Genomic DNA, 21,653 nt, shown 5'->3' with positions numbered 1-21,653 from the left:
GCTGACACACTAATGTTCAGTCGCCAAGTCGTGTCCAAGTCTTCGTGACCCATGGACGGCAACATGCCAGGCTTCCCTGTTCCTCACCATCTCCCGGAGTCTGCCCAAGTTCATGTCCATTAAATCGGTGATGCCAGCCAACCATCTCATCCTCTATTGCCCTCTTCTCCCTTCTGCCTTCAGTCATTCCCAGCAGCAGGATCATTTCAAATGAGTCTGCTGTTCACATCAGGTGGCCAAACTATTCAAGCTTCAAATTCAGCATCAGTCTTTCCAATGAGTATTCAGGATTGATTTCCTTTAAGATTGACTGGTTTGATCTCCTTGCTGTCCAAGGGATTCTCAAGAGTCTTCTCCAGCACCGCAATTCAAAAACATCAATTTTTTGGCACTCTGCCTTCTTTATGGTCCAGCTCCCACATCCATACATGACTACTGGAAAGACCATGGCCTTGACTATATGGACCTTTGTTGGCAAAATGATGTCTTTGCTTTTTAACACACTGTCTAGGTCTGTCATAGCTTTCCTGCCAAGAAGCAGTCATCTTCTAACTTCAGGGCTGCAGTCACCATCTGCAGTGATTTTAGAGCCCAAGAAGCGGAAATCTGTCACTGCTTCCTCCTTTTCCCCTTCTATTTGTCATGAAGTGATGGGACCAGTTGCCATGATCTTAGTTTTTTTAATATTGAGTTTTAAACCAGCTTTTTTCACTCTCCTCATTCACCCTCATCAAGAGGTTCTTTAGTTCCTCTTTGCTTTCTGCCATTAGAATGGTATCATCTGCATATCTGAGGTTGTTGATATTTCTCCCAGCAATCTTGACTTCAGCTTGTTAACTCATACAGCCCGGCATTTTGTATGATATGGTCTGTGTATAAGTTAAACAAGCAGGGTGCAATAAACAGCCTTGTATTCCTTTCTCAATCTTGAACCAGTCAGTTGTTCAATACAAGGTTCTAGCTATTCCTTCTTGACCTGCATACAGGTTTCTCAGGAGACAGGTAAGATGGTCTGGTATTCCCATCTCTTTAAAGAATTTTTCACAATTTGTTATGATCCACACAGTCAAAGGCATTAGCCTAGTTAATGAAACAGAGGTAGGTGTTTTTCTGGAATTCTCTTGCTTTATGATCCAGTGGATGTTGGCAATTCGATCTCTGGTTCTGCCTTTTCTAAACCCAGATTGAACATCTGGACGTTCTCGGTTTACATAATGCTGAAGCCTAGCTTGAAGGATTTAGAGCATAACCTTACTAGCATGGGAGATGAGTGCAATTGTCTGGTGGTTTAAACAGTCCTTAGTACTCCCCTTCTTGGGAGCTGGGATGAGGATTGACCTTTTCCAGCCTTGTGGCCACTGCTGAGTTTTCTAAATTTGCTGACATATTGAGTGCAGCACTTTAATGCATCATCTTTTAGAATATTACATAGCTCTGCTGGAATTTCATCACCTCCACTAGTTTTATTGTCAGCAGTGCTTCCTGAGGCTCTCACTTGACTTCATACTCCAGAATGTCTGTCTCTGCATGAGTGACCACAGCCTCATGGTTATCTGAGTCATTAAGATCTTTTTTGTACAGTTCTGTGTATTCTTGCTCTCTCTTCTTGATCTCTTCTGCTTCTGTTACCCCTTCATGGATCATTGCCTTGTCGTGGCGAAGGGGCTTGCATAACTTAGTGAAGCTATGAGCCATGCCATGCAGGGCCATCGAAGACGGACGGGTCATAGTGGAGAGTTCTGACAAAACGTGATCCACTGGAGGAGGGAATGACAAATCACTCCAGTGTACTTGCCGTGAGAACCCCATGAACTGTATAAAAGGATAAAAAGATGGGACACACTGACCTTCTTGTTATTCTGTGCCCCTGACAATCTCATCGTCACACAAGCTCATCTTCACCTCTTTTGCTGATCTCTGCTTGTAGTGCTTTTTTTGGAGATCTGCTCACCCACATTCTAGCTCAAACGTAGCCTCTCTAAAGCAGCCTTCACTGCCCTGCCCTTCTTCTTCCTCTTATTTTTTTTTTCTTAATGTGTGGGGTCTAAGTTCCCCAACCAGAGGTCAAACCCATGCCCCATGCAGTGGAAGGGTGGAGCCCTAACCACTGGACTGCCAGGAATTCCCTGCCCTTCCAAAGGCACCCATCCAGTTCCTTTATAGCCTGATACTCCGTTTTTATTGTTGTTGTTGTTTTGGTTTTGTTGTTTTTTTATTGATTTATAGCTAGGTCTTCATTGCTGTTCTCTGGCTTCTCTTCAGTTGCAGTGAGCAGGCTTCTCACTGCAGAGCTCCTCTTGTTTGTTTGTTTGGGTTTTTTTTGTAGTGCTCCTCTTGTGGAGTGCATACTCTAGAGTGCAGGCTCTGTCGTTCTGGAACTCTGGCTTAGTTGCCCCAATGCATATGGAATCTTCCCAGACCAGGGATCAAACCTATGTCCCCTGCATTGGCAGGTGGATTCTTAACCACTGGACCACCAGGGAAGCCCTGTTCCCCTGTTTTTATTACCTGTTCACTTTTCTATCTCTTCCAGTAGAAGTAGGGTCCGCAAGGCCAAGGACCTTGACTGTCCTCTCACCATGCCTCCAGCACGTACCTCTGAACATAGGCTGGGTAAACATTGACTGAATGAATCAGTGGGTAAGTGACTGTACAGAGAAGGCTTAGATTTTACGATCAAGCTAATCTGATAAAGACCAGTGGGAACATTTAGCAAAATTAGGTTGGTTTATTAACCTGATGCAGCTAAGGAGACAATACCCAGAGGAGCCAAACAAAGGAAGAAACTGGGTTATCATAGGATTAGGGAGAAGAGTGGAATTTCAGTGAAAATGAACTGAAGGCCCATTGACAGACTCAGAGCAAACCTCATTGTGTGGAGAAGGGTTAACATTTGACTTGGGCTGAGAAGCAAATCCCTGGTCTTGTTTCCTTGGACTGCACAAAGTTGAGATCGATATAGACTATTGCGTCCAGAAACCCCTTATCTGAAGCTCTGTACTGGGGTTGGTAATCCCGGCTGCTTCTCTCTGAAAAATCCGGCTTCAACCCTCCAGACCAGAGAGGGATGCTCTGTTCTCAAAGTTTCTGACCATCTCTGCTTTTAGAAAATAAGGTTTCTCAGCACCGTCACTGGTGATAATTGGCAACAGAAGACTTGACAGCTTCATGTTTGGTAGGAATGCCTTGATGCCTCATCACTTGGATCTGAGAGCCGTCAAGCACTCCAAACTTCCCCCTGCAGTGTGACCCCAGCTCCCGGGGCCCTGCACCCCTCTGGGCCTCCATTAAAATACCAAGCCAAGCCTCCACCCTGGCTTCCCGACCAGACTGTGGGCTTGAGAGGGCTGGACCCAAGTTAGGTTCATTCTCCTCTGCCCATGCCTGGCACAGAATACCAGTAGGCACTCAGTCCATGTCCATCAAATCTAACTATTGATAAGTTTTCTAAATGGGAAGAAAAAGGAAATGGATGAGGGGGGGAAAACGTGGAGGAAAGCATATCAAAATGATGGAAGCAGTTGTGGAAGAGAGATGGGGCTGTAGGTGATTTTTACAAATCTTTCCCAAAGTGGAAGTTTCTAAACCTGAGCCAATATGAATGTTCTGAAAAAGGAAACAATAATGGAATTGTTGACTCTTAAGATTTAAAAAGTGAATTTTTTAAGCTGACTGTTTTTTTTTTTTCTTTTCGAATTAACAAAAACATTTTAGTTCGGTACGGTTGAAAGGTATAGTTAGCAGGATGTCCTAACTACCTGTTGGTCACATACCTGAGAAGGCTGTCATAGCCCTCAGCCTCCTCCTGAAGCTGGGTGGAGGGCCCTTGAGGGCCCATTGCCCAGCCACGGGATGGAATTTTACACGTTTGACTGCTTTTTGTCCTAAAGCTATTTTTGGAAAATTGTCTGAGGGCCTTCCCTGACCCACTGGGAAGAAGTAGATACTACAATGGCCTGGTTACACTTGACAGTGGCGTACATCATCCGGCATTGTCTGCAGTTGCATATGTCATCCAGCGTTGTCTCCATACAAATGATTATCATATCCTGGACCCAGAGTTTCTCCCGTCCTCCCCCACTCCCGTGTTGCAGAGGTCTTTGAGTCCAAGGAAGGACTCAGCTCCTTCCTTGCCCTCACTCTGGCCTTGCCAGACCAGTTCCTGAGCTTTCATAGGAGATGGAGTGGGGATAGCAACTGGAGGAAAGCGTTTTAGGGGGAATGGTTGAGATTCCAAGGGGTGGTTTTAGGAGAAAAATGTGGGGCAGTCGTAACATGTGGAGCCAGTGGATGGGAAAAGAAAAATGAGAGTATTAAGAGATACTATGGATGCAATCTCTTTGGAGAGCAATTTGATGGATAGGAAAGCCTGGTGTGCTGCAGTCCATGGGGTCACAAAGAGTTGGACATGACTGAGCAACTGAACTGAACTGAACTGAAAAGCTGAAAATGAGCACGTGCTCCCACTTAGCCATCCCACTTCTTGGAATATGCCTTAGAACCACTCTCGTGTGTGCGCCTGGAGATATGTCCAAGGATGTTCACTGAAGCGTTGTTTGAAATTAGGAGAAACTGGCCCTGTTCTAAGCGTCCATTAGGAGGGGGGAAGGATAAATACCTGCTGTTATTGGGCAATAGCACACTCTACAAAACTTGCAGCAACGAACTGGAGAGAGATAAACTAGCATCGATTAGACCTCAAAACCACTGGGTGAAAATATTTAGTGAAGGAAGCAAGTTACGGAAAATCAATATGGCAAGATGCCATGCATGTATTTTTTTGTGTGTATTTTTTTTAAAACTAAATAAAGTAATATATGGTTTATGGATAGTTATACTTATGATCTAAATATAACAACAAGGAGCAGAAGGATAAGCACCAAACTCCATTTATCAGTCAGGAGAGGGGATAGGTTAGGTCCATGTCACTGTAACAAACACCCAATATCTCAAGCAGCTTATAATATATACTTAGAACAAGAGTATATTTCTTTTTTCTTTCTTTCTTTCTTTTTTTTGTGAGGGGCCACACAGCTTGGCATGTAGAATCTTAGTTCCCCCACCAGGGATCTAACTCCATGCCCCCTGCAGTAGAAACTGGGAGACTTGACCACTGGTCTACCAGGGAAGTCCCAAGAGTAAATTTCTTGCATTGGATTTCCCTGGTGGCTCAGATGGTAAAGAGTCTGCCTGCAATGCAGAAAACCTGGGTTCGATCCCTGGTTCCGGACGACCCCCTGGAGAAGGAAATGGCAACCCACTCCAGTGTTCTTGCCTGGAGAATTCCATGGAGAGAGGAGCCTGGCGGTCACAGAGCTGGACACGACTGAGCGGCTAACACTTACGACATGTCCATCGGGGGCAGCGCAGAGCCTCTCCTCCACACAGCTCTGCTAGCCCCAAGGGAAAAACAGTGATACTGGGTGGGCCACCCCACAAGCGTGAAGATGAAGACCCTTGGATAGAGTACAAAAGGGCCTCCACCTGAGCTATAGTTATTATCTTAGAAAATATGAAGCAAAAACGTGAAATTTGTTTATTGTGGAGAGAAGCTATGTGGGTGTTTTATATATTATTCATCGGGAAGATCCCCTGGAGAAGGAAATGGCAACCCACTCAAGTATTCTTGCCTGGAAAATTCCATGGACTGAGGAGCCTGGTAGGCTCCAGTCCATGGAGTCGCAAAGAGTCGGACACGACTGAGCGACTTCACCTTCGTCATGTTGTGTCTTTTACTTTTTCAACACTAGAAGTGCAATTTTTTTGGTTTGTTTGATTTTTTTTTTTTATCTTTAGAAGTGTAATTTTTTTAAGTGAAGGGGCGATGGAACAATGTTAATATTGAAAGTTATATTTGTGTCCTTGTGGGAACCGTGTTTCAAGGTATTCAGGAGAAATAGGAGTGAAAGAATTCAGTTGTCTTTGTGTCCTTTGGATGTCAGCGGTGGCTCTCTGGGCCCTGACCTCGGCTTCCACCTTGCATGTCCGCCCCCGCTGCGCCAGAGCTCTCCCTGAGCGTGTCCGGCTCACCTCTGTTCTCTCAGCCCTGAACTTTCAACAGAGAAGCTGCCCAGTAAATGTTTAATGAATGACTCTGATATGCTATGCTCATTTCTATCTAAATATTGAGCCATTTCCAGGCAGGGACCATGCTGTCTTCTCCCTGTGGGCATCCTCAGGTTGAAGGAATGAATGCTTGTTGAAGGAATGAATGACTGCAGTCCTCCTTCCCCAGCCCATCAGTGGAAGCAGAAAATACACAGCCCGTGCCCTCTCTACCATGAGCTTCCCAAAGGGCTGGTGAGGACGGTACTTCTGCAGACTCTACGCTGCCTTTAGGCCTGCACTGAAAAGCCAATCGCTGTGCATGTGGTTCTGCAAGTGTCCAACTTCCCAGAACTCACTCCATTTGTTTTGGTTTGTTTTTCTGCCACACCTCCTGGCACGCAAGATCTTAGTTCCCTGACCAGGGATTGAACCCTGGTCCCTGCCATGGAAGCACGAAGTCTTAACCACTGGACCACCAGGGAAGTCCTTCACCTGGTTTTAACCACAAAAAGTCCTGTCCTATCCCCTCACTCCCAGGCAAACTGGGATGTGTGGTCACTTGACAACTCCCTTCTATCTGAGCCTCATTTTTCTCTCATTCTAATATGAGAGGATTGAGTTTCATGTCTACATATAACATCTAAGATTCTAGAAATGGGCTGGAAAGAGAGAGGTGAGTCAAAGAAGAAAGAAAGACTCAAGTTGGAATTTTCTGAGAGATCTTTTATTTTTCCCAAAGAGTATGGATGGGCACTGCCACCTTGGCCTTGGTTCTAGTTGCTTGCAATTGTCTGAAAAAAACAGAGGGGGTAAAACCAGAAAGGTCTAGTCAGGAGCACAGCTTCTAATGCCATATGGAACTGAGTTCAACTCCCAGCCATGTCACTCATTAACTGCATGACCCTGGGAGAGTGACTTGACCTCTCTAGCCTCAATTTTCTCATCTGTATAATGGGAGTGATCATACTTACTTCATGTGGGTTTTAAATTAAACAAACAAGGTGTCATCATGGTGGCTGGCATACATTTAAGAGTCCGTAGGTGGTGACTAATACTCTTGTCATGAACACTATTAATCCTCCCTGATCGCTGATTCCCGGGTGAAGCTGGTGCTCTCACTGGGGCCTGAGCCTCACCTATCAGTTTCCATCCCATTCCATCACTTTGCTCATTTAGTCATCTGTTTCCCACGAGCCGCACATCACTCTATCCTCCATGACAAGAAAAGACCTGGACCAGAGGAGGCATTTCCTAAACACTTGTTGAAATAAGGAAGTTCAGTAGTGTTCAGAACTCTACCCAGAAGCCCTTGAGGCTGCAAAAAACATCCTCAAGCCCCTCTGGAAGGTCCCCCACCCGCACTGCCAACTACTGATCTCCTGATCTGCTGTTCCCACCCATCCCCCCAGCACCTCTCAGACAACCCGGCCCCCGGAGCCCTCCCCGCTCACCTCGTCAATCCAGTCAATGAAGGCTGAGACTCGCGTGAACACCGTGGGCTTCTTGATGGTGTTGCAGCCAAAGGCAGAAACGAAGCTGGTCACACCATGGACCTGCCAGGAGCCATCTGCTGCCGGGCAGTTGAGGGGTCCTCCAGAGTCACCCTGGAACAGGCAGACAGCAGTGGGGGACTGAGACTCATCTGAGCTCCAAAGAATTGGTTCTGGCTTTGGGGAGCTCGGGAAATCCTTGTATGAGCTGACTTCTCCAGGCCTCGGCTTGCTCCTTTGTGATGCGTGCTAAGTTGCTTCAGTCGTGGCCAGTTCTTTGTGACGCTGCAGACTGTAGCCCACCAGGCTCCTCTGTCCAGGGATTCTCCAGGCAAGAATACTGGAGTGGGATGCAATTTCCTTCTCCAGGGGATCTTCCTGACCCAGGGATCCAGCCCGCCTCTCTTTATGTCTCCTGCATTGGTAGGCAGGTTCTTTACCACTAGCACCGCCTGGGAAGCCCTTTGTGATGGGGAATGATACCTACTATGCCTATCTTATAAGATCTTGTGAGAGTTAAATGAGATGATAAGCCTATAGCCTTAGCGCAATGCCTGGTAGAGAGGAAGCAATCTAACAGTAGTTCTGATTATTATTCCCACAGTTAGTTATTATTATTCATATTCACTTATAGTACAAAAGGGCTTCCCTGGTAGCTCAGATGGTAAAGCGCCTGCTTACAATGCAGGAGACCCGGGTTCGATCCCTGGGTCGGGAAGATCCCCTGGAGAAGGAAATGGCAACCCACTCCAGTATTCTTGCTTGGAAAATCCTATGGACTGAGGATCCTGGTAGGCTACAGTCCATGGGGTTGCAAAGAGTTGGACACGACTGAGCAACTTCACTTTTTTATAGTACAATGAGAGTATTGCTTAATTGTGACTTCAGGACCCCAGAGTTGAAGGTGACTTTAGAGATCACGATGTCGATTTTTCTCAGTGTGAAGTGAAGTGAAAGTCGCTCAGTGGTGTTGGACTCTTTGCGACCCCATGGACTATACAGTCCGTGGAATTCTCCAGGCCAGAATACTGGAGTGGGTAGCCTTTCCCTTCTCCAGGGGAATCTTCCCAACCCAGCGATTGAACCCAGGTTTCCTGCATTGCAGGCAGATTCTTTACCAACTGGGCCATCAGGGAAGCCCCGTTCCTTGGCCTACTGAAGGGGACTCCCGAGGACCAGGAAGGGGCAGTGATCTGCTCCAGATCAAGTCAGTGCGCCGGCCGGGACCCGAGTCCAGAAACCAGGGGTCTGTGTCTGGGCTGCGCTGACTTCCTGCAAGTCCTGCCTGGCCTGGAGGCTGAATGAGCAAGATTCCTCCTCGCCTTCCAGGCAGATGGCAGAGGGGCCCCAGGCCCCGCACACCCAGCAGAGGGGCTGTAGCCCCGCCCCACCGCGGGCCGGCGAGAGCGGACTCACGTTGCACCCGGAGCGGGTGTCCCCGCCGGCGCACACCATGGTGGTCTTCACAGTGATGCCCCACCAGTCCCACCGGGAGCAGTGCTCATGGTCCACCACGGGAAGCAGCGCCTCCTGCAGCTTGTCCGGGAGCGGCCCGCCAGCTGTGCAGAGAGAGCAGTGAGCGGGGCCGTGGGGGTGCCGAGCCCGGGCCGGGGTCCGAGTCAGAGCTGGGAGCCCCAGCACGGTGTGGGGGCTACGAGGAAAGCCTGCTCCCCCGGCGGGAGGGGACGTCTCCTCCCACCAGGTCGCGTGGTCCTGCCTGCTTAATCCATCAGAACATCCCGGCATCGGGCACAAAGGAGACACTAGAAACTGTCCCGCTGCACACATTCGTGTTTGGGAGGGTGAGGGGAGAAGCCGCCGCTGGAGGAGGAATGTAAGAAAAGTGCACGGATGCCCCCGGGGGTTGCCCTCAGCCCTCGCCCCAGGCTCCGTCTTTCCAGCCCACCGTCCCTACGGCCAGTTGGAGGACTCAGCACGCACTGTAGAGGCGGCCCCAGCCGCTGATGTAGCAGGGGGCTTCGTTGGGCAGGATGTCACCGGCGGGAGGGAGGCTGGCGAGCTTGACCTTGTCTCCCAGCTGGGCGCTGCGCGAGAGCTTGACGAGGGCGATGTCGTTGCTGGGGAGGAGGGAAGAGTCACGGGGAGGAGCCTGGTCCTCCAGCCAGACTAAGCCCCACCTGCAGCTTGGCTCAGGATATTTCACCTCTGGGATGCCCCTGACGCTCCCCTCTGGATCCCATGCATTCTTACTGCTCAGCAACTTCCGGAAGGCCCCCTGGTCCCTTCAGCCCGCAGTGACCCTTGGCCTCGGTAACGGTGCTCCGCTTTTACACCAGGGGTTCGCACACGTCATCCGTGTCAGAATCACAGGAGTGCTTGTTAATACACAGGTTGCCAGAGCCCCTTCCAGAGTTTCTGATGCAGTGGGTCTGGGAGGCCCCGAGGATTCGCCTTCCTAGAGAGTTGCCAGGTGCTGTTGCTGGCCTGGGGGCCACATTTGGAGAACGAGTGCTGTCTCTTCATCTGCCTGTTTGTCACTCAGGTCATCGCATCTGGGTCTGACTTTCTCTCCGCTTACCCCAGGAGCCCCATGAACATGAGTCCAGGACTTAATCATCACAGTTCCTCACTCTTGCACTCGCAGGGGTTCTGCACCCTCCTTTGATCCTCTCCCCAGAAAAATGCTGAGCTAAGCCTCCCAGACATACAATTACGCATACACTTGAGAGGCTTAAGAAGCCTACCCCGTGTTCTCACCCAGTGATGGCCTCCTTGACCCTCATAACCACCCAGGAAGCCCAGAAGGTCACCCTTGACACGTGGTCAAACTCAGGCCCAGAGAAAGTCGATGACTTGCCCAAGCCACACAGCGACTTAGTGCTGGAGCCTGACTCTCAGTCCAGTGCTCCCTTGGCCCACAGTGCCGGGAGCCCAGGAGGCTCTGGAGGAGTGTCCATTGAATGGAGGAAACTTTGGCTTTGGGGTTCCTAAGGCACTCCTCAGGGGGGGCCTGAGGAGTTCTGGTTCTGAAGCGAAGGAACCGAGCGGCCTCGGGGGAGGGCCTGCCCCTGCCTGGGCCCTGCTGTCCCCTCTGCAGGGAGAGAGGTTTGGGGTGGGTGATCCCCAGAGGCTCTCCTGGCTCCGACCTTCAGGTCCACTGCCCCTGGGGGTCTTCTCCGAATCAGTGTCGGCTCCTAGAGGGGCCCGCAGAGGAGCCCCTGTCTGCCTGGCCTGAGAGCTCACTCACCCGCAGGCCACGCAGTTGGAGTTCCAGAGAGGGTGCACGAAGAGGTCCCCGGCGTTGATGGGGATCACCTGTTCGGGGCCCTCCAGCTCAGAGCGGTCATACTCGCCCAGCACCACCTGGTAGGTCCGGGAGGTCCTGCCGGCGGAGGTGACGTCAGCCCAGGCCTGAGCGGCCTTCCCCCATCCCCTCCCGCCATCCTCCACGGCCCCAGCCCACCTGGGTCTCATGCAGGGACGGGGGCAAGCGAGAGAACTCACGAGATGCAGTGGCCGGCGGTTACGACCCAGTCAGGGGCAATGAGGCTGCCGCCGCAGGTGTGGTGGAAGGCTCCATCCTTTTCATACTGCAAGGAGACCTGGCAGCAGGGAGCGGGGTTCTGAGTGGTCTGGGCCCCGCAAGGGGGGTTGCTATCCCTGGCTGTATAGGTTGTGCCCTGCACAACTCCAGAGGGCAGGAGTCACACAGAATGGCATTCTCTGGAAAGGGGCAGTGCCCATCCCACACACAACTGTAACTTCCTTGGCTGCTTTCGAGCTACAACGGTGGAATTAAGTCACTGCAATGGAAACCACAGGGCTGACAGAGGCTAAAACATTTCCTCTCTCAGCCTTTGCAGAACAAGTCTGAGGACACCTGATATAGGCCAATGACATCCCACAGAACTTTCTGTGAGGATGGAAATGTTTGGTAGGACTCAGCGTGGTAGCCGCTGGCCACGTGTGGTTATTGAGAATTTAAACTGTGGTTAGCAGACTTTCCTGGTGTGCAGTGAATAAGAATCCGCCTGCCAGTGCAGGGGACACAGGCTCGATCCCTGGTCCGGGAAGATTCCACATGCCTTGGAGCAACTAAAGCCATACAGCTACTAAGACTGCGCTCTGGGGCTCTTGGGCCCCAACTACTGAGCCTCCGTGCTGCAGCAAACCTGGGCACCCTAGAGCTTGTGCTCTGCAACAAAAGACGCCACCGCAGTGAGAAGCCCATGCATAGCAGTGAAGATAGCCCTTACTAGCCGCAACTCAAGAAAGCCTGCATGCAGCAACAAAGACCAGTGCAATCAATCAAACAATCAATAAAATGTGGTCACACTGAGCAACTGAATTTCTGATCTGACTTAATTTTAATGAATTTACATTTAGGCCTATACAGGAAAAGAGTCTATAAAAAAGAGTGGACATGTTTATGTATAACTGATTCACTCTTTGTATACCTGAAACTAACACCACTTTGTGCATCAACTACTCTCCAATAAAAATTAAAATAAATACATAAATTTAAATAGCCACGTGTGACAAGTGGCTCCTGCGTTAGCGCCATGAGTCTAGTCCTCTCTGCCTCCCTCCACTGACCTCCATAAAAGCCTTTCATCCCTTTATTGCTCTCAGACTTTATAGCCCTGTTGTATAATGTGTATCAGGGAAAAAATGTATAATTAGCTCATCAAATCCATGACTTCTTGACCAATATTGCTAAAATGAGGCTGGAGTAGGCATTTGAGTTTTTAAAAGTGAATCAATTCAAAGAAAATGGTGGCGGGCCTTCCTTGGCAGTCCAGGGGTTAAGACTCTGTGCTTCCAATGCAGGGAGCTAGGATTCGGTCCCTGGTCTGGGAAATAAGATTTCTCGTCCGTCCTTAAACATAGTGCTGAACTTCCACCATTAATGCACTGACCCTTGGGTTAAACATTCTCTCTCCCTGGAGTCTACTGTTAACTTGCAAACAGCCCAGTGAGAGTTACAGATTAAATGGGCAAAACTCCTGTATGAAGGCGATTATCCAAGGGTTTCCTGGCCTTTGGGAAACTGAAGTGGATACCGGAAGCAATGCAATGGGGTCCAGACTGGATGCCCTGCAATCAGAGCATGGGGCGCAGAGCCCGTGGTGGGCAATAGTGCAGCTGGTATTGCTCTTACCTGCCAGGGCCAGCTGTAGGGGACCGCGTCCTCGCCGTTGACAACTCTGGAGGAGAGGCGGGAGAAAGGCTGGCTGAAGCCTGAGGCTAGAGGGGACAGAAGAAGTGGCAATCAGGCCCAAGGTTCTCCAAAGCAAAAAGGAGGTCTGGGCCCCAGACAGGCTGTGATATCCCACACAACTCCTTCCCCTCTCTGACCCCAGTAGCTGCGTATCAACAGTGAGCATTTGGACAAGAGCAGGGATTTCTGGAGTCCTGGGAGTCTGGGATGGAGATGAACACGTGGCTTCCTTTCACGGCGGGAGTAAACCTGATGCACTTAGAACAGCGCCTGATACCCAAAGGGGGCTTGAGGAACGATAGCTATTGTCATGAAGAGGGGCAGCTTTGGAGTAAGGCTGTCTGGATTCAAAGTGCAGCTCTGCCCCTGGTTCTAGGATGGGCCACTTTACTTCTCTGAGGGTCAGTTTCTCTATCTGCAAAATGGGAATAATAATGGTACAGACCTCATGGGGTCTGTACAATGGGGTCTGACCTCTTATAATTCTTATAAGAAAAAAAAATCCCGAGCATTCTGCCTGGTGTATAGTAAGCATTCAGTAAACAGGACCTGTTACCATTCATTACTGCCAGTCAAGGGAGGCTGTTGGGAGAAGGTGGCCCTGAGCTGTACTGTAATATGGCAGAGGTAGGAGGAAAAGGCTAGATCATAGGATATGGAGTGCAGTGAGGGGAGTGAGAGAGGAGAGTTGGAGGGTTAAGCAGAGGAACAGAAATTCCAAACCCAAGCAGTCTAACCACAGAGCCCAGACTCTTTACTATCAGACTTTTGTTTACCACTGGTTCTGTCAAGGACCCCCACCCAGGGATTTGGGTTCCCCAGTCCTCCTCCTGAGCTGGTCCATCACTCACAGCTTCCCTCAATTCTCCTGTTCCAGCACCAAAGTGAAAACCTCCACCGCCATGCCTCAGCTACAAGCTGAACCCTCTCCTATGGAACCAGGCGTTGAGTTCCAGAGACTCAGGGTGGGTGGTAGATCTCAAGGGATCCTGGCCCAGGGCAGCACAGGCTGGGGTCTTACCAAGGGCCACAAATAGGAGAAAACTCAGCAGCTGGATCATCATGAGTTTTGAGACGATAAGAAAGGGATCCATAGCCCAAGGCTTTAATATAGGGCAGAAGACAGGTGGGGGGGCCCTACTGGGCCCCATTCCCGGAACAGGTGGTGGAACACCAGGTCTCCCATGGTCCAAGGCCACATCCCCACAGACCGCAGATGGGGCGGTGACAGCCGACAAGAGGATCCAGGGTGTGCTCGCCAAAGTGTGGCTGCACAGGTGGCCCTGAATGGCAAGCTGATAACAGGGGAAGGGGAAGGAAAGTTCACATCAGAATAAGACAGCCTCTTCCAGGAGCAAACACGGGCTCTGGGACAGCTCACACCTGGATTCAAATCCTGGCTCTGCCCCTCCCAATCTCTGCATCCTTGGGCACATGGCTTACCCTCTCTGGGCTTCAGGCTTCTCATCTCTAATATGGGATTGATATTGCTCTCCACCTCAACTGAAAATTTTTTTGTTGTTGTTGAGCACTCTGTCTATATCAGGATGTTCTTGGGGATGTAGCCATGAACAAGAATGGTCCCAGCTTTCTTGGGGCTTTAGTCTACTAGGGGATTTGGAGGACGTTAGTTGCTCAGTCGTGTCCAACTCTGCGACATGTAGCCTGCCAGGCTCCTCTGTCCATGGAATTCTCCAGGCAAGTCTGCTTACTAGGGAAGACAATGAGAAATCAGCAAAAATAAAGAAAGGCTATTTCTGTTTGCGCTGGAAGATGCTATGAAAAGAATAAGATGTAGGGGACTGAAGTGGGGATGGGAGTGACTCATTTAGATGAGGGGCCAGAGAGAGTGGGCCAGAGAGGGGGGCTGAAGAGGTAATGTTCGATTTGAGTCCTAAAGGGCAAGTAAACCAGCCATGGGAAGCCCTGAAGGAAAAGCTCTCCAAGGTGGGAAGGATGACAAGTGCAGAGGTCTGGAGGCTTGTCCGAGGACAGGAGGTCAGTGAGGCTGAAGCATTGAAGTCAAAGTGGAGAGTGATAGAGGATGAGATCAAAGAAGAGGTGACGCCTAAAGCTGCTTTCACACCTGATCCAGCAAATCCACTGCTCAGGACCCTCAAAAAAATCACGCACATGTGCCCCAGGAGGCATGCCCCAAGAATGTTCCTGGTGTCCCTGTCCTCTCTCCTCAATAATGAAAGCCCAGGAACAACAGAAATGTCCATGAAGGCAAGTGGCTCAATGTGTGTAGTCTATGTATACAATGGAGTATTAAGCAGCAGTCAAAAAGAATGAATCACCTTGACATGCCACACTGTAGATAATCCCTAGGAATATAAAGCAAGAAGGAAAAGAAGGCCCCAGAAGATGAAATATTGTTTAATACTCTTTTTGGAGAATTAAAAACTACTGACATTTAAAAATATACCTTTTAAAAAATATAAATATTTGAATAAAATTGCATAAAAAGGCAAGCAAAGGCCCAGTGAACCTAGGGTTCGGGATTACGCTCATTTCAAGTCTGGGGTGAAGGCGAAGAGGATAGGTCAGATGTTTTGAGAGCTTCTAGCATTGTTTTGATAGTTTGGTGTTTTAGATTTTTTTTTTTAAGGTTAATTTGCATACAATAAAATTCACCAGTTTTAATTGTAAAATGTAATTTCTGACACACACACAGGCAGGTAACCACCGCCACCATCACGACATGGAACATTTTCATTACCGAACTAGAGAGCCCACGCACCCAACGAAAGATCTTGCATGACACATCGAAGATGGTGTGTTCTGCCACTAAGAAAGAAAGAAAGTGAAGTCACTCAGTTGTGTCTGGCTGTTTATGACCCCATGGACTGTAGCCCGCCAGACTCCTCTCTCCATGGAATTTTCCAGGCAACGATACTGGAGTGAGTTGCCATTTCCTTCTCCAGGGGATTTTCCCGACCCAGTGATCGAACCTGGGTCTCCCGCACTGCAGGCAGCCTCTTAACTGTCTAAGCCACCAGGGAAGCCCTAGGCAAAAAAATAAATACGCACACAAACAAAAAGAAACTTTCCTCCTACCTAGTCACTTTCTACCCCCTGCCCCTACCCTCCCACCCCCTGGAAACCTGTGATCTGCTTTCTTTCTCTTTGGCCTGGCCTTTTCTAGAACTTTTACGTATAAATGAAAGCATATAGTATATATCTTATGTGTCTGGGCATCTTTCACTTAGCATAATGCTTTTGTGAGTCATATGTGTCATTATGTCAGATGTGGTTTTGCAAGCAGCAACTATATTATTTAAAACAACTATATGTCTAATAAATAAAAGTGGCCCATGAGTGGACTAATGCTATTTGATTAACCTAATTCTGTTACCTGAAATCCAGATTTAGAGAGAGAGAAAAAGAGAAAGAGAGAGAAAGAGGTGAGTGAAGGCCAGGCCCCATGAGGTCTCTTTGCAGGTCAGGCTGATAAGGAGCTGGGTCTTTAATTCCAAGCATAAGGAGAAAGCCATGGGGTCAGGAGTGGTGGTTAAGTAGAAGAACCTGGGATCTCACTTACACCTTTGAAAAATCTCTTTCCTGGGTACTGTGTGAAGGGTTGTGGGGTGAGATTGAGGGGAACCAGCTGGAGCTACTTCAGCTGCTTGGGCAAAGTAGGGGTATGGGAGGTGGGGGTGGGGCTTGGCCTGGGGTGGTAGAGACGGAGATGGAGAGATTTGGGTGGGATCAGAAGGTATTTTGGAGACAGAGCAATATCTGAGACCATTTCAGTGAAGTGTGAAGCACAGAAAGTGAAAGTGAGTCACTCAGTCGTGTCTGACTCTTTGTGACCCCATGGATCGTAGCCCGCCAGGCTCCTCTGCCCATGGGATTCTCTAGGCAAGAAGACTGGAGTGGGTGGCCATGCCCTTTTCCAAGGGATCTTCCTGACCCAGGGATTGGGCCTGGGTCTCCTGCACTGCAGGCAGATTCTTTACCATCTGAGCCACCAGGGAAGCCTGTGAAGCAGAGTCTGGCAGTAAATCTGTGAACTCAGTTCACATTATTCTAATTTAGAGAAGACTCGGCACATCCTTGGCTGCTGGAAGCGGCCTCCCAGGCCAGGGCCGACATTTTGCAGGGTCTCGATGAAAGTTTGCGGAATGAGGCAACGGGGCTCTGCAGACTTGACTGAGCCATACTTGCCTCTCCTCCACTGCCAGCGCTCTGGAGACGGCCAGATTCCTTCCTGCCGGTGTCATGGATCCTGCAGAGCCATCCTTTGGGGGCTGCTGCATTTCGGATGCATGGGAGGAGGGCGACGCTTAGCTGCTTTCAACGGATCCCTCGTGATGGAATGCCAGGCGTCAACAGGCAGGGTTTCTTTCAAGGGTGCAGCCCCTCCGAGCACCCCCTACAGTGATGTCTGCGACGCCAACAGACTGAGCCTGTGGCCAGTGTGTGGACAACAACAGAAACAGCTGTGAAAATCCTTCAAAGCGTGATAAAAATAGCCGTGCCCTCCCTTACCCCTGTTCCCTGTGGGCCTGGACATGTTTGTTTGCTCAGCTTTGAAGCTCAGAGCCATTTCCCAGACCCCGAGCAGAGGAAGAAAGGGGGAGAAACTGAAGACGTGGCCGGGGAGGAAGAGGGGCAGGTCAGAGCTTCCCGGATCCCACTGTAGACGGTCTGAAACAGACACAGCCTCAATGACCTAATCCATCTCTTCTGACAGATGGGAAATGAAGACCCCGGGAATAGCGAGGACTGGCTCAGGACCCCCCCCCCCACACACACACCAAGTTTATCACTGCCTGCTCCCTGCAGGGTCACACGATAAGCCACCCCAGCCTTTATCCGGGTGGCCTTGAGCAGGTCCCAGCCTCTCTGCTGGCTCTGCAGATGGGTGTGTGGCCACCCTGGCCCCCTGCTCTGTCCCAGGGGAGCGGGACCCTCCAGGCCCGCCCCATCACTAACCCTATCAGGTCACCTTAGCCTCAAGGCCTAGCGGACACACTGCCAGGATGCTGCTGATTAGTCCTCTGGGGTTTTCCGGCCTGGGAGCAGCTGGAGCTTTTCCCCTGGGAAGAGGGAGCTGGCAGGGAGGCTGCAGGGGCCAGGTCCCCAGCAGGGCTCAGCCTAAAGCCGAGCTAGCAGCGTCCTAAGCGGGAGGCGCAGAGCGAACAGAGAATTTGGAGGTGCGTCTGGAGAGGGTACCAGGGAGCTGGGGAGCCTTTTCTTAGCAGGGGGGTGCATTTTCATTATTTCTAGTTTCCCACCAGGTGGGAAGCTTTAGGAGGGCAAAACTTGGTGGTTTATCTTTGAATTCCTAGTGCCAGGAGGAGCCTGGCACGTGTACTCAACGAAGTGCACAATACGTTGAAAGAGGCAACGAATGAATGAATGAAGCTGAAGGCACCTCAACGCCTGCCAACTCTTCCTCCCCTGACTCTCAGGAAGGGCACCGCCGGAGGCCAGCCCCTCTGAGCGTGGTCCCTTGAACGGTGGTTCTGGAGGGCAGTGTTCGGAGGGTGCTCATCCATGTCCTGTGGCAAATGAGCTAAGAGAATGAAGCCCCTGCTGTGTTCTCTGCTGCGGGCTCAGCTCCCACCCAGAACCCCGTGGACACGCAGTAAAGAATCAGAGGGTCAGTGGGACTGGGAAATGGGAGATTAAACAAAGTTCACATGGATCTTTCCTGTAGGACTTGTTAGAGTCTGGAAGGTGCCTGTGTTCATCAAGAGTCAGACACAGGTGATCTTAAATCCCGGACTCTCTGACGCCTCGTTGCCCAGCCACCAACCCCGTCCCTCTCGGGTGGGATGGCTCAGCCTCTGAGATCAGGCAGGGGCCCTATCGGCCCTGCGACGGCACCAGGAAGCCGCCGAGGGGACCCAGGGCTGGGCCGCCATGCAGACGGCTCTTGCCCCGAGGAAGGAAGAGGAAGGAAGTCGAGGAAGTCGCTGTCTCAGCTGGGACCCCGGGAGGCTGCTGGACAGCGGCACTGGGGAGGGGAGCGCGCCGGGGCCTGTCTTCCTGGGGCCGAGCCAGTGGGCGGGAGCGGCACCCCTTGCTGCCGCAGTGCTGGGGGACGGTGCTGACCGAGGGGCTGGAGGTAGGCAGCCCCCCTCCCTCCCCGCTCTCATTCCACTGCCCTCCTGGCACGTACACATCCACAAATATTTGTCGAACACCTACTAGATTCCAAGCACTGACCCGTCACCAGGGATGCTCCTGTGAAGACAGAGCCCGCAGCCAGCAGGCGGAGTGCGGCAGTAAGAACCGGGTGTGAGCGGTACTTCTGGACCATCTCTGCTCCTCACCTGGCTCCATCCTGCCCCTCTGGCCAGCCTGCTGGAAGCATCCATGGGCTCCCTGGTCCTCTGGGTTTGGTTCAGTCAGTGGAAAGTGCCAGCAGGAACCTGGAGGACCGGAAGATGGAGCGGTCGGGGTGTCTATTCCAGGGCCTGCGTCCCTCCATCAAAGGCCTTGGCGCCTATCAGGGGACCTTCTCCTTTCCCCACAGCTCCTTCCTCAGGGTTCCATTAACTGCCTTCTCCCTCTGCCCCTTCAGGCCTGGGGGTGGTGTCAGTTCCCACTGTTGCAAGCCTTGAAATGCCCCCACCATTCCTTGCTAGTTTCTCCAACCCCACCTGCACTTTTATTAAATATCCCTCAGTTACCTCCTGGGCTTGACGCCTGTTCCCTTCCCGGACCCTGACCTGTGATACACTTTTGTTTGAATATAGCAGAGAACCCAAATAATGGTGCATGAATAAGAGAGAAACATATTTTCCTCTAACCTCAAAGTCTGGGCTTCCCAGGTGGCTCCGTGGTAAAAAAAACCTGCCTGCCAAAGCAGAAGACATGGGTTCGATCCCTGGGTCAAGAGGACCCCGTGGAGGAGGAAATGGCAACACATTCCAATATTCTTACCTGGGAAACACCAGGGACAGAGGGGCCTGGCGGGCTATACAGCTCACGGGGTCGCAAAGAATCGGATACGACCTTGCAGCTCAGCACGTGAACGTGCAGCTTCAGAGTCCAGGCTGGCGTTGCGGTGTTGCTCTGGGAAGTCATCTGCTCTTTCTATTTCTCAGTTCCTCCATCGCTAGGAATGTGCCCTCATCCTCAAGGCATGGGTTCTGTTGTGTTTTTCCCCCTCCGAATTCCCTGGTAACTCAGAAAGTAACCTTATATGGGCATAGGGTCACTGCAGATGTAATTAGTTAAGATGAGGTCATTTGGGTGGGCCCTAATCTAATATGACTTGGATCTTTATAAAAAGCTGAAATTTAGACACAGAGAGACACACGCGCAGAAGGAAGACAGCCCCCTACAAGCCAAGGAGAAGGGCCTGGAACAACCCTCAGAAGGAACTTACCTCCCTGACCCCTTGATTTTAGACTTCTAGCCTCTAGACCCTTGAGAGAATATATTTCTGGTGTTTAAATGACCCAGTTTGTGGCCCCAGGGAACTAACACAGCCTGCAATGGCCTCTACACCACACCACACCACATTCCAGACGGAGAAAAAGGAAGGGGCAAGCTGACACATTATCTTTAAGCACCCAACCTGGCATTTGTGTCCATCTCCTCTGACTATGCTCGAAAACCAGCCTGTGGCCCCCCACCGGCTGCCTGGGAGACTGGGAAACGTCCTGGCACAGGGAAAATGCCTCTTACCGGGGCAGAAAGGGAGATGAGATATGGGGGGCAGCTGCAGGTTCCTGGCACCAAGAACCATGAATGCTTTCCGATGGCGGCCGCAGGAAACCCTGCCTAAGGTAAACAGTTAGGAACTCTACCATCTCTCAGGACTTGACTTCAAGTCTGCGAGGGGGAGCGCGGGGGAGGCCCACCCAGGTTTGGGGTCCATGCTCCGCTGTTCCCAGGGCTCCGCCCTACACAGGCACTGGTTTCCTCCTCTGGCAGGAAAGTCAGACGGCTGCCCCTGCCCGTGTCAGTTCAGTCCGGGTCAAACCAGAAAACGGGAATCTCAAGTATTTGACGCGACGGGAACTGGTTCTGCAGGTGAGGGGAGTGCTAAGAAGACAACAGGGCTTAGAGCGTGGTCACGACTACCTTCCAGGGTGGGGGACGGAGGAGTGAGCTGAGCTGGGCTTGCTCAGCAGAAGTGGGGCCCGGCCCAGGCCTGTCCAGTGGGAGCCGTGGAGCATGTGCCGTGGAGAAAGACCCTGGTTCCTCTCCTCTTCCCGGCCTCCCATCTCCACCAGCGCCTCCCACTGGCTGAACCCAGGTGGAAACCAGCTGTCACGGGTGCCTGGGAAGCCAAGCCTGCAGGAGTCAGTCCCCCAGTCCCTGGCCCAACCATGATACAGGGAGGAATCAATCTGAGTCTGGAGCCTTTGTGGGAGGGGATGGGAAGGGAAGGGAGAGATGGGACTGGAGCCCCCTGCCGGCCAGGTGCCCCAGAGCCTTGGGGCCCTTTGAAGGATCTGTAATAGGAGAACAACATGGGAGTCCCCCGCGTCCAGTGGTCAGCACTTGGCTCTCTCACTGCTGGGGCCTGGGTTTGATCCCTGGTCGGGGGAATTAAGATTCTGTGAGCCATGTGGAGCACCCAAAAAAACTCCCAAGGGAACAACACGATCCAACATGTATTTAGACTCTCTCTGACTGCTGAGTAAAGAGGAGCAAGAATACCGTCGGGGAGATAGCTGGGGTTCCATAGAGGTTGTCCGGGTAGCCAGGGTGAGGGCAGAGAGAAGCAGGTGGGCAGAGGACAAAGGTGAACTCTCAAGAAAGACAAAGCCTGGAACTGACAAGGGGACCACAGGGACGGGCACAGACGTGCCAGGCCAACCCAACTCTGCATCCCAGGCACACGGCCACCCACAGGGCCTGCACACAGCAGGCACTCACTCTGTGCCCCTCGTGTGCGTACACACAGGCTCCCACACAGACACGCCACTGTGCTGGACCCACCACGGCTCATCCTCACCCGG

At 51.2% G+C, this 21,653-nt stretch overlaps 1 protein-coding gene across 3 annotated transcripts; it reads right to left on the bottom strand.

The window, feature by feature from the left end:
• Positions 1-6,750: 6,750 nt before the first annotated feature.
• On the bottom strand, positions 6,751-19,812 carry LOC122698307 (proproteinase E). 3 transcript variants are annotated; one of them, XM_043909142.1, is made up of 11 exons: positions 19,621-19,812; positions 18,883-19,106; positions 16,891-17,132; positions 15,464-15,510; positions 12,661-12,746; positions 11,004-11,101; positions 10,747-10,881; positions 9,480-9,616; positions 8,955-9,097; positions 7,500-7,652; positions 6,751-6,839 (listed from the first exon to the last, which is right to left on the bottom strand). In XM_043909142.1, the coding sequence occupies exons 3-11, from the start codon at positions 16,980-16,982 to the stop codon at positions 6,822-6,824; spliced, it is 909 nt and encodes a 302-aa protein (XP_043765077.1). In that variant the 5' UTR covers positions 16,983-17,132; positions 18,883-19,106; positions 19,621-19,812; the 3' UTR covers positions 6,751-6,821. The 3 variants fall into 3 exon arrangements, with proteins under 3 accessions (XP_043765077.1, XP_043765076.1, XP_043765078.1); XM_043909141.1 differs by having other exon boundaries at positions 19,008-19,106; XM_043909143.1 differs by lacking the exons at positions 15,464-15,510; positions 16,891-17,132; positions 18,883-19,106; positions 19,621-19,812 and adding an exon at positions 14,164-14,238.
• Between the last annotated feature and the right edge of the window lie 1,841 nt (positions 19,813-21,653).

Source organism: Cervus elaphus, chromosome 8 (assembly GCF_910594005.1).
Source record: "Cervus elaphus chromosome 8, mCerEla1.1, whole genome shotgun sequence".
Lineage (NCBI taxonomy): Eukaryota > Metazoa > Chordata > Mammalia > Artiodactyla > Cervidae > Cervus > Cervus elaphus.
Note: the sequence above shows the minus strand (reverse complement) of the source record. Positions and strands in the feature narration are given on the sequence as shown.

Excerpts from the sequence above, each read along its gene's own strand:
- LOC122698307 (XM_043909142.1), bottom strand. The coding sequence starts at position 16,982 with ATGCAGCAGCCCCCAAAGGATGGCTCTGCAGGATCCATGACACCGGCA. Across the intron at positions 15,511-16,890 it reads GCGCTGGCAGTGGAGGAGAG|TGGCAGAACACACCATCTTC; the intron begins GCAAGTATGGCT and ends TTTCTTTCTTAG. Across the intron at positions 7,653-8,954 it reads ACACCCGCTCCGGGTGCAAC|GGTGACTCTGGAGGACCCCT; the intron begins GTGAGTCCGCTC and ends TGCCTGTTCCAG.